We start from the raw sequence: 14025 nt of genomic DNA, 5'->3' as shown, positions 1-14025 counted from the left end.
TCCCCAAACTGTTCCCACAAAGTTGGGGGCATGAAATCGTCCAAAATGTCTTGGTATGAAGCTGAAGCATTAAGAGCTCCTTTCACTGGAACTAAGGGGCCGAGCCCAACACCTGAAAACCAACACCTGAATTCAGTGATTTGGAGGGAGGGGTGTCCCAAAACTTTTGTCAACATAGTGTATAACTTTATTATTACATTAGGCAAAACAAAAACACAACCTGAATTAATACTAATCAGGCCCCATTTATAATATTTCATTCTGATATATTTATATAATAATTTCGATATATTTTTCCCTAATTAAATAAAATGTGCGTGGCTGTTTATTTCCCTGTTTAATTCGCCTGCCAAAGGTGAACAAATCTTAAATTGTATTTTAACAATAAGTTCGTTGTCAAGCTTGAAGTTGCGCCGCCATGAACAGTGACTCAGCCACGTGCCTCCCTCTAGTGGAAGCAATTAGGGAAATACAAGTTGGGCGTGGCTTCAGGATGCTTTGCGAAGATAGGTGCGCCAATGAGGGCGTGTCCCAACCTGCACATTACCGTAATGAATGGCATGGCCATATAGCACGCTTTTTCTGATCATGATTTCACACGCAGTAAGTGGTTTATTACGGTAGTGTGCAGCCAGGTGTTTTCTCTGATTTGTGTGATGTTTTCGGTTTTACTTACACTCTCACTTTGTCTCTTATCAAGCTCCTGGGTAGATCTCAAAGCTTCCTTGTAATGAAGATCGAGATAAGACAAAGGACTCAATCATAGACAGGACAATGAGTGTGTTTGCCTTCTAAAAAGGCGTCTCAGGATACTGCTTAGTGACCTGCTGAGTATATTTGCACCATGACTGAGAAGCAATCAGAATAAGGATAAGTGGAGCAAATAGACTGTTCAGATCTAAGCTTTTTTTTTTTTAAATTCACGTATTAATCGAGGTAAGTGGAAACTACTTCAATTTCAATCTATACAGATAGAAGAATCAATTATGTAGACCTCTTTCTCAAATGTTCACAGCACTTAAAGATGCCTACAATTTTCAATGCAATACCGATACCAGGCCACTAAGTTTGGGTTTGAGGCTGGAATACACCCTGGATGGGATGCTGGTCCATCTCAGGGCATCATGTGCTCACGCTTGCACAGAAAGTGTAGACAATACACCTACCCCATGTTTTTAAGAGCTGAGAGGCAAGCAGAGCATCAGAAACTCACCACAGATAGCAACCTCAGCTCAGAAATGAATCATAAACCTGATCCACCCTGATAATGACATCCTTCCACCGTCTTAATTGATAAAAAAAAAACTATAATATTTGATAAAGTTTTCAGATTGTTTATCGTTAACAGTCTAGTAGAATTATTGATTCTAAGAAAAATACACAGAATAGTATCAAAGAAGTGAGGCTGGGGCTGATTTTTTTTCCAGCCCAGCCTGTAGAAGACCTATCACTTTCAGCCATATTTGTTATTCTGAGGACACTTGGAAAGAACACATCTAAACCTCAATGACTTCATTTTTCTGAGTTATTCTATTACGAGACGCTGGTTGGCGTATTGCTCAACCCTGTTAGTTGAATTCTTGAGCTACTGATATAAGGTGGGTGGCTGAAATTTGTATGAGAGTATGAGGATCAGAACAGGAGATCTGTGTGTTATTCTGTTTTCCTGTTCATGATGCCACTACTGCAGAGTCATCGTAAAATACATCATGTGGCAAGTTAGCTGCTTTTTTGTTTTGCGCAACATGATTGTTGCGCGCTTTTAGCTTTTCCTTTACTCTTAGTTCCCCTTCATACGATGATTCATTACTACAGTGAAAGAAAAATGTCTGAAATAAACAACAACAAAAAAAAGAAACCCTTCTCATTTTAAGGCTCCTAGACGAGAGGTTAGGTCATCTGAGATGTCTGTAGGATTAAGTGTGACTACGCTGTTCTGCTGATGCACATGTCACACTAATGCCTGTTGTAAGACTGGCCCCTGACAGGTCGTGTGTTGAAATCACAAAGGGCATTGTAATATGCAAAAACAAGCTCAACGTCTGGTCTGGAAAACAGGCACGTCGGCTCAGCTTTTGTGCCGGAAGTCGTTAGCTGATCAATGTAACCCATGAGTGTGTGCATTCTACAGGAAGAGTTGAGGTGAGCACCAGCAGGAAATAAAGTGGGGATGGACCCGGATGTGGGTTAGATGCGGTGAGTCGAGCATGAAGACTTGTTGCAAAATAAGTTTATGGGAGTGCCATAAATGATTTTATTCCAAACTAGCCAATGATAGTGCTTATTTGGAGAATTTTCACTAGAGAGAATGTGAGAAACTACTCATACACACATCCACAATCCAACACCATCTTAACCTTCATCTACCACCTCTTTTTTTTTCTCTCTCTCTCTCTCTCTCTCTCTCATTCTTTTGCTGTAGTGGTTTATGTGCAGCCAGGAAGTGGAACTATGCCTCTGTGACGCCTGCACAGAAAGTCATTGCAACGCACATCCGTTGTGCACATCTTACAGAGGAGGAGGAAAAAAGAAACGGTGCTGGGTTATGGCCATTAACTGAAGTTAATAATACGTTATTGAAAAGGTGAGTCCAAGGCAAGTTTCCTTAAGGTTTATTTCTATGATTGCCATGTTACGGTATTGTAGTTATAGCATGTATTCTGTGGTAGTCCTTAAGCATGAAATACTTTGGATATGAGATGTATGCCTGGATGAGGAGATATAGTAAAAAAAAATGTAATTCAAATATTAATATCTTGGAATTCATGACTAGAATGAACTGATAAAGCGATTGATCATTATAAGCATCACAGCCAAATACCAGACTTCAATTTCACACCAATCAGACTTCAGTATTCATCATGATGTTATGATGTTATGGATTTATGATACTATTTCTTGTTGTAATTGTCAGTGGGTTCACTTTGGCCTTGTGTTTTTAATCAAGTGATATGAACATCAGGATTCTGTCATGAATAAGCAGCCGGTTCATAGTTACATGCTGCGTAAGAGACATAGTTGTGTAGGTTTTGCACGTTACTCTACATTCCTGTAGTTCCACTTCACTGTTGCTGGTATTTTGGTATTCAAATTACACGGCTTAGGTTTTGTCCTTTACAGAGCCTGGTCTGTGTGTTTTTATGGACAAGGCACATACTGTGAGCTTAGATACCAACAGATTTACCTGTACAATCGTTCACAGGAGCATTTCTACCTTTGTTGTAATGTAACCTTTTGTTATAAGCCAATTCGTTCATATATTCAGCTCCTGAATTTGTCTACATTTATATATATAAGAAGAATGTGTACCTCGATTAATTATCTTAAGACATTTAGTGAAGTTATATATGTAAATTATAACACAGAATAAAAAATTCATTAAGAACAAAGTGCTGGCACATTGAGATGTTAGTGTATGCATGGCAGCGGACTCGCTGTAGTGGCTGAGCTGCAGTACTGCGAGATGAACTGCGCACACTGGACTTTCACCATTTAGTCATCATTTTGTTGTTTTCTGCTCTCTGAGCATTGCTATTTATGGAGTTTTGGTTGTAGTTGTGTCTAAATTGTAAACCAGCTGAACGAAAATCATTTACAGAAATGTTTGTAAGGCTGGAATTAGCACTACTTTGCTAAGAGATTGATAAATGAGGTCCAGATATTTATTTATATATTTGTTAATTAATAAGAGCTTTTTGGTGACCAGTAATCACCACAAAATATTTATGTAGCCTACAGATGGAGACACAACTTCAGGTCATCATATAGATCCAGTTGCCTGAGAAGCCATGGAGAGCGATCTCATGCTTTCTGCACAGCCTGCCTTTCCAGAACCGGCAGAAGAACCGTATTTGGAAGCCAAGCTGTACATCGAGAGGGTGGAGCGAGAGAACAACCGATGCAAGGAAGAAAACCACATAGGCCGAACCCAGAACCCGTTGGCCACAGACGCCTCTGAACCCTTAGAACATGGGGTTTCAATTACAATGTACCCTGTTAGGGTTCCCAGCATGCATTTCAGCTGTGCTACAGTACAGTGGGATATGCCCCAAACTCCTGCAGATGTTTCATCCCAAGAGTCAGGCTCAAGTGAGATTAACTCGGGTTATGGATTGAGTATGGACTGGGTAGTTAATCCTACATCCTTAGACATGCCTTTGTTGAACCAGGAGGAAATTATTGATCTGGTACCGGATAAAGAGCTCGGACAGACGGATGATGTCATGCAGTACGGGGAAGTTATAAGTATAGAAGTCGACTCTTGCCAGGTACGTATTCGCAAAGTCCTTGTAGTCACTTGGTAGCCATCTTGGAAATACTAGAACCTTTAAACTTGTGAAGTTATTTCCAGACCATATAAGACCAGGCTAAAACCCATAACATTTACGTTTATGCCATTTGGTAGATGCCCTTATCCAAAGCGACTAACATTTTTATCTCATTATATACAACTGAGCAAATGAAGGTTGAGGGCCTGGCTCAGGGGCCCAGCAGGTGGACCTGGGATTTGAACTCCAAACCTTCTGATTGTTAGTCTAACACCTTAAACTAAGTTACCACATCCTCTGCATAAACTTGCAGTGGATCAAATAAAATGCTCTTTTAAAATCTGACAAAAATGTAATAAACAATTCACGTTTATTTGCATCATAACAGCATCAAACAAACATTAAGCATTAGCGTGTGTATTTCTGATGACACCAACCTTGTTTCTGGCTGTTTCCATAGTAACCAAATAGAGGAGGCTTGACACTACTTCCTTTAAATAACTATGTAGGTAGCTATCATCATCCAAATTTATCTGGCTGTACCAGATTATTTCAGTCACAATTATTCATCTTGATTTAGTTCTAAGATGAAGCGAAAGACACATTCGTCATCTCCCAACCAGATCGCTGCTTTAATAATAGACTATGCTATGCATGCTAGAGCTGATCTGTTTTTACAGCTAATCCACTGGCTTTATCTTGACCAAGTTAACTGGTTAGAGGAGATGTTTGCCTGCTGTTTTAAGCATTGAAAGCTAAACATTAGTCAAAAACCAGTCTGGACCAGTGTGTTATCTCTGTGACCAATCAGGTCACGGAGATGACACATTAGTTTATTTTTAAACTGACAAGGCAATTAGCTTTCTTCTTAATTTGGCTTATTAAATGACGGTGCCATTTTGAGCGCTAACACCCTGTTTCACCCATTCATATTTCAAGCAATGGCCTGTCTTGACTCCATACTGCCTCTAGTACTAGTCAGACAGGAAAGGCTGTGTGGTTTGGCATGTAGAACAGCACTTCTCAATATGAGTGATTGTGAGGAGGTGTGACGAGAGGCAAAATTGTTTCCATATCATATTTGCTGCCTACGGACGAGTGCAAAATTTGCACACACAATGGGTTTAGAATTCTTCTAAAAACATATGATACATTTGATGCATAGAAAGATTTGCTAACAGATTATTAAATTGTGAAAGCGCATGTTAGATTGGGCCACAAAGGCCTTGAATATTGTTTAGAGGATAAGAAAACAGCAAAGGATGAGCAAACACAGTATTTGGAGAATATAAGCGTCACATATATTGCAAAATTTGAGTCAGATTTTATTTATTTTTTTGTACATAGTTTTACATACTGCTGAACCACACTGTTATGGCTATAGATTTCTATCAAGGGGGTGTACAAACTTTTGCACCCATCCATCAATCACTTGTAGAATTTAAGCACCGTGGATTTCTTTATCCGGAATCATATAAGCAAGCGTTTATTTTAAGACTCGCTAGATAGTTATTGGTGTTATTTACGTTTGCTGTGTCCTGTTTATTTTCTCTCTCGCAGGTATACGACGCGAATGTTTGCGTGATTCCATCAGACGAAGACGACCAGACACCATTCACAGGTAACATGCATCTTTATTTATTAAACACATCATACATCACTGTCGATTTGTTAAATATGTCCATATACATTTTCAGTCGCAATCATGAGGGAGGGGGGAAAAATAGAAAGTGTCCATCAGTGGTGAATGCTGGTGTTTCGTACCGCAATGCACACCTCTTGCTGTGTGACTTGCAATGTTGCTTCCTGTTTTATTTATGTCTACCTGGAGGCATAAACGCACCCACTATAAATTTCCATTTAACTTTCTCTCTTGAGAGAGAGGGGGGAGTTCACCACAGTATTACACGCAGCAGTTAACCTTTTAACAGCGGTTTGTAAATATATTTGTAAAAAAATACTTGGTGTTTAAGGCTCATTTTTCAAGGATTGAAAGATGCTTAATTAGAATAAACCCATGGCAAATGCTTGTTTTTATTATTATTATTATTTTAATTATAATTATATAATTTAATTATGAAAAATTATGTTTTCTTCGTGAGCTTGAAAGATATTATTTGTGCCACATTACAAAGATTTACAAATAGCTTAGAAATAAGTCAGTTATGAACTAGCAGCTAGCACCATGTTGTCTAGCTAGCTGAAGTTTTAAAATTTTTCAACCCTTCTAGTCACAGATTTAGTTGCCGGCTTTTCCTCATCTAGGCCTTTGGAACAAATTAATAAATTATTTAATAATGTAACCGGAAAGGCTAGTTAGGATGCAGAATTTCAACATGTTCTAACATTATTACTAACAAGTACTAACATTGAACTACTAGTTAAAAATGTAGCTGCTGCTTTTGTTCGTAAACTTCCCCGTTTTGATACTGGGGATATTCATTTAAGCAGATAAATGAAGCATGAAATGAAAGTATTCAAGAAAATACTAGGTACATAGTTGATCGACTCAGTAGGACAAAACATTATGCAAATACATTGCCATTTGTAATTGCATAGCCCATTACTCTTGAAATTTTGATCTCCTTAAAAAGCTTCTAGCATTGATAAAACTTAGCATTGAGTCGAATTGGTTTTCTGAGCCCAGGTGATGATGGTTTGAAATAAAGGAATCATTACCATGCTACGAAACATACGTGTGATGTATTTTCATCTCTGATCGCCTTGTGAATTATTGAAATAATTCCTTATAAAGTCTTTACATGTCAGTTCTCTTAAGTTCCTGTGCTCTAATCTCTTTTCAGAGACCTCACAGATATCAGAAGCGAGTGATGATGGTGGATTAATAGATGATGAGAAGAACAGTGATGAGATCGAAAGCCCTCTTTGTACTGAGTTCCCAGAGATCCAGCCGGATCCTGAAGGTTTAGAAGCTCTTGAGGAGGAATCGGTAAAAACAGGGGACATTGTGCTTTTAACTGAGCCAGAACTTGAAGATGCAGAGAAAACAAAAGAGGATGATGAGGTCAGTTCTGAGGATGGTATCCGTGTAATCATAACAACACCTTGTGAGGAGGGCTGCAGTACTACATTAGAGTCAGAAACAAATGATCCAGTCCTCGAAGTGGATTCAAAACCAAGTGAGGAAGCCGGTTTTATCCAAGAGTCAGATCCATCACAAGCAGGAGAACCACCTGATTTGGTCTGTGATGCTGTAGAGGCTGAAGGGTCTGAAACTGTGGAGTCGACTATAATTGTTATCGATGAGACACTGGAGTTAGAAAATGCAGAAACATTTATGGAGCTGCACATCTCTGTGTGTGTCAAGCAAGAGGAAGCAACTTGTGAAGACCAGATCGAAAGTGCAGTGGAAGTGGAACCTCATGAACACAAAGAACAATTAATACAACAGTCAGATGAGTTGGGTGACTCGGAAGAGTCAAGACAAGAACTTTTACTTGGTGAAGAACCTTCAGAGGGACCAAAACAAGAACTTTTACTTGGTGAAGAACCTTCAGAAGGAACGAAGCAATCAAGCTGTAACGAAACAGAAACTTCAGACCAGGAAAGTGAGACAAAAAGTACAGTTGCTTTACAAACAATAAGTCACAATGAGACAGAAATCCTGGGCCAGTCTGAAAGGTCAACTGAAACAGAAACATCACAGCTCTCAGAATCAAAGGACAGTAGAGAAAGCAGTCAACCAGATGAACTCCAACAGATCGAGCAGGAAAACCACACCCACTCTGAACAACAACAGATCCATGACAATGACCGTGTATCTAAACTAACTGAAGAGGTATCATCTGAGCACGGGCATGGGACCGAGGAACAACAGGAGAAATCTGCAGAACCTGAGATTCCATACAAGGACGGAGATGGAGACAACGTGGACAGAGAGGAAGCCTGTAAACTTGCAGAGAGACTTTACAGGCTTGACAATGTCCAGCGTACAGATGTGGTCCGACATCTGGACAAAGAGTGAGTTATTGTTAAGCACTAGTAAGAGTTCTGTTCAAAAGTTTGCACCACCAAGAGTGCATGAATGGAAAGTATTTATAATTGACCTACGATTGGAGTTTCAAAAAGGTAAAATTATTATTATTAAAGATATTATGCCATGACCATCTTAGTCTCTAAACCCAAACTGAAGGATCTCCAGGATTTTCCTGACTATATGGATGCCATCCATGGTCGGAAGTCCAGGATGGTGGGAGGGATAATGTTACTCACTCACCTGTCCGTCACAGCCACACTAGCCAATCATGGGCCTCTTGTATGTGGAAGAGGGCAGATTGCACATTTCTCTGAATGTGTTCAGCTGCACTTTGGAAAGAAGTAATGGCTGGCTTTGTGTATCCTGGGGGTAGTACCCTTATGCTTTTTGATTGGTGCCTGGTTGGAAATGGGCAAATGAATAGAATGGGAGAAAATGGGGTAAAAAAAGAGAGGATGTGATGTAAAAAATCAGGGGATGAAGGTTACAATTGAAAGGATCCAAAAGCTGCACATAGGATAACAGACAACTGTTTGAGGCAGTTATGAAGGCAAAATGTTATAAGAGAATAATTATTACCTGTTGAGATGAAAACTTATTAATGGAAGTGTAATGTTAATACACATAGTGTAATGTTAATACTCTTTTTGATTGATTTAATGAAGGAACATCTGTGAAGACCCGACATTATTTGTGTCTTAGTTTTGTCTTAGGGGTGTACAAACTTTTACACTCGACTAAATGTATTTATTTTTTTTTATATATTAGCAACGAATTCAGTCGTGCTGTTGGGGAGGAGTACCTTAAGTTCTTCGACTTCACTGACCAAAGCTTGGATGAAGCTCTTCGGTGAGATGATCTTCAGCGATATAAGACTGAATTCATTCAATTCTTTTTAGTTTACGCTTATCTTAATTTAAAAAAAATTCATTTTCTAGGTCTTTTCTGAAGGAAGTGGTTCTGATCGGTGAGACTCAGGAGAGGGAGCGAGTGCTGGATCATTTCTCCAGACGTTACCAGCAGTGCAACCCTGAGACATTGTCCTCAGCTGGAGCCGTGCTCACGCTCACATGTGCTGTCATGTTGCTCAACACAGACCTGCATGGACAGGTACCTTCCATTTCCATCTAATAGCTAGGATCCTGAAGCAGATTATGGGCTTGAAGATATTGCTGCCTCTGTTTGCGTACACACAACTTTCTAGCTCGGTGTTAGACAATAAAATGTCCTCCTTCTGATCAGAATGTTGGGAAGGCCATGTCCCTACCTGTCTTTGTGTCTAACCTGGATGGGATGAACGAAGGAGAGAATTTCAACAAAGACTTACTGAAGGTGAGAGGAGCACTGCAAATCATTTTAAACATTATTCTAATGTATGTTTTGTGCAAAAGTTTGCGTACCCTTGGGACAGACATTTTGTTTAAACCAACTTCTGCATGCATCTGAAAAGCAAAATTGGATTTTCAGGCCTCAGATCTCTTCTACCTGTGCAATCATGATATTGTTTTGAAAGATACATGCTGATGCAACCTTTTTTTCCTCCAATGATTAATTCTTCAAAATTGTCTTCCAGTCTCTTTATAACTCAATCAAGAATCACCAGCTTGAATGGGCGGTGTGAGTCCATCTTTTATTTTTTCGATCATTTCTTGCTTTGAGTTTCCATTTCTGTCTTCTAATCCTCTCATTTCACTTGTCTTTTTCATCTAGAGAAGAGAAGGAATTGCTGACCTCTATAACCCTGGACCAGGACGCGGATCAGGATTCGCCTCTTCGTTCGAAGAGTAACCCTTTCCAGGATCTCGCTCATGACAAGAAGGCCACCGTGTTCCAGAAAGGCTTCCTGAAGAGGAAAGCGCATGCGGACATAGACGGCAAGCGCAGTAAGCGATCGAGATCGAGTTTCTTTTTAGCTTTAAGACGACCTTGGGTGGTGTCTTTAATATTCATTATACATGTCTTTTATCCCAGCTCCCTGGGGAAAGAGGAGTTGGAAGACGTTTTATGCGGTGCTTAAAGGAATGGTGCTCTATTTACAAAAGGTAAGGAGGGGTTTTTTTGTGTCTAATTTTATTCCGATGAATAAATGAATATGAAATTATAAAGTCATATATTTTAAGCCTGTGGTTCTCACACACTGTGGGCTTCTAGAAACCTCTGTGGAACTTTTATATATAAAGCAAGCATAAAAATGTTTATATCGGTTTCCTGTGGGTTCTCTTGTTTTCCCCTCTCTGCTCAGACATCTTCTTTTTTCTCTTTTCTTGGCCAATGTGAACTTTATTTTTTTATAGATCTCAGGGTTTTTGGGTTAAGGTTGTTCTTACCCACTTTTCTGTATGACTTCTAAACTTCTCTGGATGTGTCGTGTATATAATTCCACACAATAACCTGAAATCCTGGTTGGAAGTGTTTGGAATCTGTACAAACATCTTTGGTATGTATATTTCACTTGGGTAACTGAATGATCTTGCACCTTTAAGGTACAACAGTGGTCCTCAGGTCTAATTATATATCTTTGAAGGTAAATGTAAATCACTCTCCCAGGTGAAAAGCATACCAAAGGTAACAGATGTATCCTTGAGAAAAAAAGGGGGCAGTATGGAGATGCTGAGACATGGTTTGGTTGGTGAATGCTGAGGTTGCTGTGTTGGATAAACCTAGGAAAACTCTAGAGACAAACATTCTATGCAACCAGACCTGTGAGATGTGCTGTGCCTAAGCCAATTGAGAGCAAGCATTTTTATTAGTAAATATGGTGAAGAATAAGCAGTTCTCCCTCGTCTGTGTGTTTAATCATTCAATCTGTTTTCCAATAACTCACACATCCCCATCGTGTATGTAGTCAGCACTTATATGGTTGTAACTCCATAATTTCGACCTCCAACTAGTAAAAACTAAAGAAAACACACCCTGGAATTCCTAACTGGGAGCTTGGGATGGTCTCATCAGTACTGAGTTCAGTCAAACAACATGCCTGCTCTCAGCCTGATCAGTGAGCAAAGCAGCACCTCTTACCTTCTACCAGTGGCGGGCCATGCATTTCACACCTAGGCCTTCACTGGCCTTCACCAAATCGATTTCTTCTCCTCTGTCAGCCATTTTGAGTTAAAAAAATATAGTTTTTATTTAGTTTGTGTGGTTCGCTGCCTCTGACAACTTCTTCAGTTATCCAATCAAAGGACGGGAAATTGCTTGTAATTGTATGCCTGCTAGATGGCCCCAGTGACGCCAACTCGAAATCTGATTGGTTAATGTAACAATTTCATTGCCACTTATTTTAAGATACGGGCGCCTGCATTATTGATTCTGAAAGCCTTAAGGCAGATTTCTTTAACCCTGGCAAAACATAATGTCAGCCACTGGCTGAAATATGTTTGGATAAATACTCTTATCATAAATATACACTACAGGAAGCAGCACAACCAAGAGGAAAGCTATGAAATGTAGGGAATAGACTATTGGGAATAATTTAATACACATTTATGGAAAAATATATTAAAATGCAAGTCAGTGATTCAGATCACTGCTGTTTAAGCCAGCAGAGAAGGCCCTGAAGGCCCACCACTGCCTTCTACTGTATTATACTGAGTTAAGTTAATAAAAGTTATACAAATGTGCACGCTTGTTAAACCTATAACACTGCCCGGAAAATATACATCACTCTCTTCATAGTTAGCCGGTCAAAAGTTGAACGAAAAGCTTCACAATATCATAGCTACAAAATATATGGACAGTTTTAATGAATCTCTTTTATCTGGAAGGATGAATACAGGAAGGACTGGCAAAGCTCTGAGGAGGTGCTCAGTGTCCATCACGCTCTGGCAGAGCGAGCACAGGACTATACCAAGCGGCCTCACGTCTTCCGCCTTCAGACGGCAGATTGGAGGGTTTTCCTGTTTGAAGCACAGTAAGCGTAAATACTATCGAGAGTCTTATTCACAGAGATATCTTTTGTCCGCCGTTTTGATTGCATCTCTCGTCTTTTAGATCCACAGAGCAAATGAACTCCTGGATCGGACGAATCAACCTGGTGTCCGCTCTGTACTCGTCCCCTCCGTTTCCTGCCGCTGTCGGCTCTCAGAGGAAGTTCTGCAGACCCATTCTCCCTGCAACACAGTCTACACTCACAATGGTAGACAATGCTTTTTAAAGCTTTCTCTTTTTAATCAAATCTGGTCAGGAATTCTTGATTATTTGCTATAAAGCTGGCTTCAATTCAGATCTCTGGTTTCTATAATCACGCTCGTCCTAATATCTTATTATTTGTATAGTATGATATGTAATCTTGTCAGTAGAATAAAAAAAACATTATTTAGAAAGGAGGAGCAAATAATCGCTGATGTGGTCAGTTTTATGGCTTTATTTAACATTTAAGGAAGGGGTCTCCAGCGTCGATGCTTTTTTTGCCAGACGATGGCAGAGGATTTCTGGGTAACGAGACAAGTTCCTTGTTTTATTTGGCTAATAATAAATGAGAGAAAAGGAAGAGGCTGGTGAGGGAATGACCGTTTATAGCTGCTATAACATGGTGTAGATTGATAAATAAAAGATTGTTAGCAAACTGCTGAATAACAGGCTTCAGAGAATGTACAGTTATTGGAAAATAATCAACTTCAGGATGATTGACCCCGCATCATTTTTCTTGAACAACTTACTTAACGTCAGAAATGGGCCTCTTTTTCTTATGGAAGAATGTGAGCAATATTTAAAGCATTTCTCACACACACACACACACACACACACACACACACACACACACACACACACACACACTGTTACATTAATCTCATTTGGCTTGACTCCACTTGCAGTTGAGTCAGGATGAAGGTTCTTGCTAAAGGACTCGTCAGGATGGTGCTGGGATTTAAACTCACAGCCTTCCAGTCTCAGTAGCTTAACCACTGAGCTGCCAGTGTACATGGTGGTAGATGGGGGAGTAAATGGTGGTCAAACCACGTGTCGTCGCTATGACTGCAGCAGTATCGTGGTGGGACAGAAAAGTTTCTTTTAAACCAGAAGTGTTACCAAGCATGTATTTTTGGATGGAGCGGAGTATAGCAGTGTGATTCTGTGCAGTTTGCACAAACCACAGTTTGACCTCATTTTTGACGCGTGTCCTGAGCGTGGCTTGAATAAAAACAGAACGGTGTCCCGATGCTCTCGTCTGTCTTGTCCTGGTTTCTAGTATTATGAATGAGGTCTTTAGAGTATCAGGTGGTCGTAGTATCGCTCATTGTGCGATCATACACTCCTGATCGAGTCAAGTCAAGAAGCTTTTATTTTCCTCTCCACTTTATATATATATATAGCTGGTGCAGAGCAGAGTGAAATGAAACTGGACCACGGTGCTGCAGAAAATGCAGAACTACATGAACAAAACAGAAACTAAGGACACTAACACACTGCTGCATAAAGTGCCTGTGTACAATCAGTGCCAGACAGACAGCACAATATAACACAGCAGTGTTCACAGAGCAGCGCAAACACTACTTTGTGTGTGTGTTTTTGAGTGTGTGTGAGTGTGTGTTTGAGTGTGTGTTTGAGAGTGTGTGTGTGTGTGTGTGTGTGTGTTTAAGTATGAGTAAGCATGTTTGTGTGTGTGTGTGTGTGTTTTTGAGTATGAGTAAGCATGTTTGTGTGTGTGTGTGTGTGTGTTTTTGAGTGTGAGTAAGCATGTTTGTGAGTAAGTGTATTTGTGAGTGTGTGGGTGTTTGAGAGAGTGTGTGTGTGTTTTTAAGTATGAGTAAGCATGTTTGT

General features: G+C 39.8%; 1 protein-coding gene across 4 annotated transcripts in view; it reads left to right on the top strand.

Moving 5' to 3' along the window:
• Nucleotides 1-684: 684 nt before the first annotated feature.
• The window catches only part of LOC131348570 (PH and SEC7 domain-containing protein 4), an 18177-nt gene continuing 4836 nt past the window's right edge, over nucleotides 685-14025 (top strand). The window contains exons 1-14 of one of the 4 annotated variants that reach the window (XM_058383654.1): nucleotides 685-936; nucleotides 2132-2196; nucleotides 2423-2584; nucleotides 3707-4268; nucleotides 5829-5889; nucleotides 7073-8249; nucleotides 9034-9114; nucleotides 9204-9375; nucleotides 9508-9597; nucleotides 9839-9882; nucleotides 9976-10148; nucleotides 10237-10307; nucleotides 12030-12175; nucleotides 12256-12400. In XM_058383654.1, the coding sequence (XP_058239637.1) occupies nucleotides 3789-4268; nucleotides 5829-5889; nucleotides 7073-8249; nucleotides 9034-9114; nucleotides 9204-9375; nucleotides 9508-9597; nucleotides 9839-9882; nucleotides 9976-10148; nucleotides 10237-10307; nucleotides 12030-12175; nucleotides 12256-12400 (2640 nt within the window). In that variant the 5' untranslated portion in view covers nucleotides 685-936; nucleotides 2132-2196; nucleotides 2423-2584; nucleotides 3707-3788. Of the gene's footprint in view, nucleotides 937-2131; nucleotides 2197-2422; nucleotides 2596-3706; nucleotides 4269-5828; nucleotides 5890-7072; nucleotides 8250-9033; nucleotides 9115-9203; nucleotides 9376-9507; nucleotides 9598-9838; nucleotides 9883-9975; nucleotides 10149-10236; nucleotides 10308-12029; nucleotides 12176-12255; nucleotides 12401-14025 lie in introns of all 4 variants that reach the window. The other 3 variants (XM_058383653.1, XM_058383651.1, XM_058383652.1) reach the window with 3 other exon arrangements.

The sequence above is a fragment of the Hemibagrus wyckioides genome, linkage group LG28, assembly GCF_019097595.1.
Source record: "Hemibagrus wyckioides isolate EC202008001 linkage group LG28, SWU_Hwy_1.0, whole genome shotgun sequence".
NCBI classification, from domain to species: domain Eukaryota; kingdom Metazoa; phylum Chordata; class Actinopteri; order Siluriformes; family Bagridae; genus Hemibagrus; species Hemibagrus wyckioides.
Note: the sequence above shows the minus strand (reverse complement) of the source record. Positions and strands in the feature narration are given on the sequence as shown.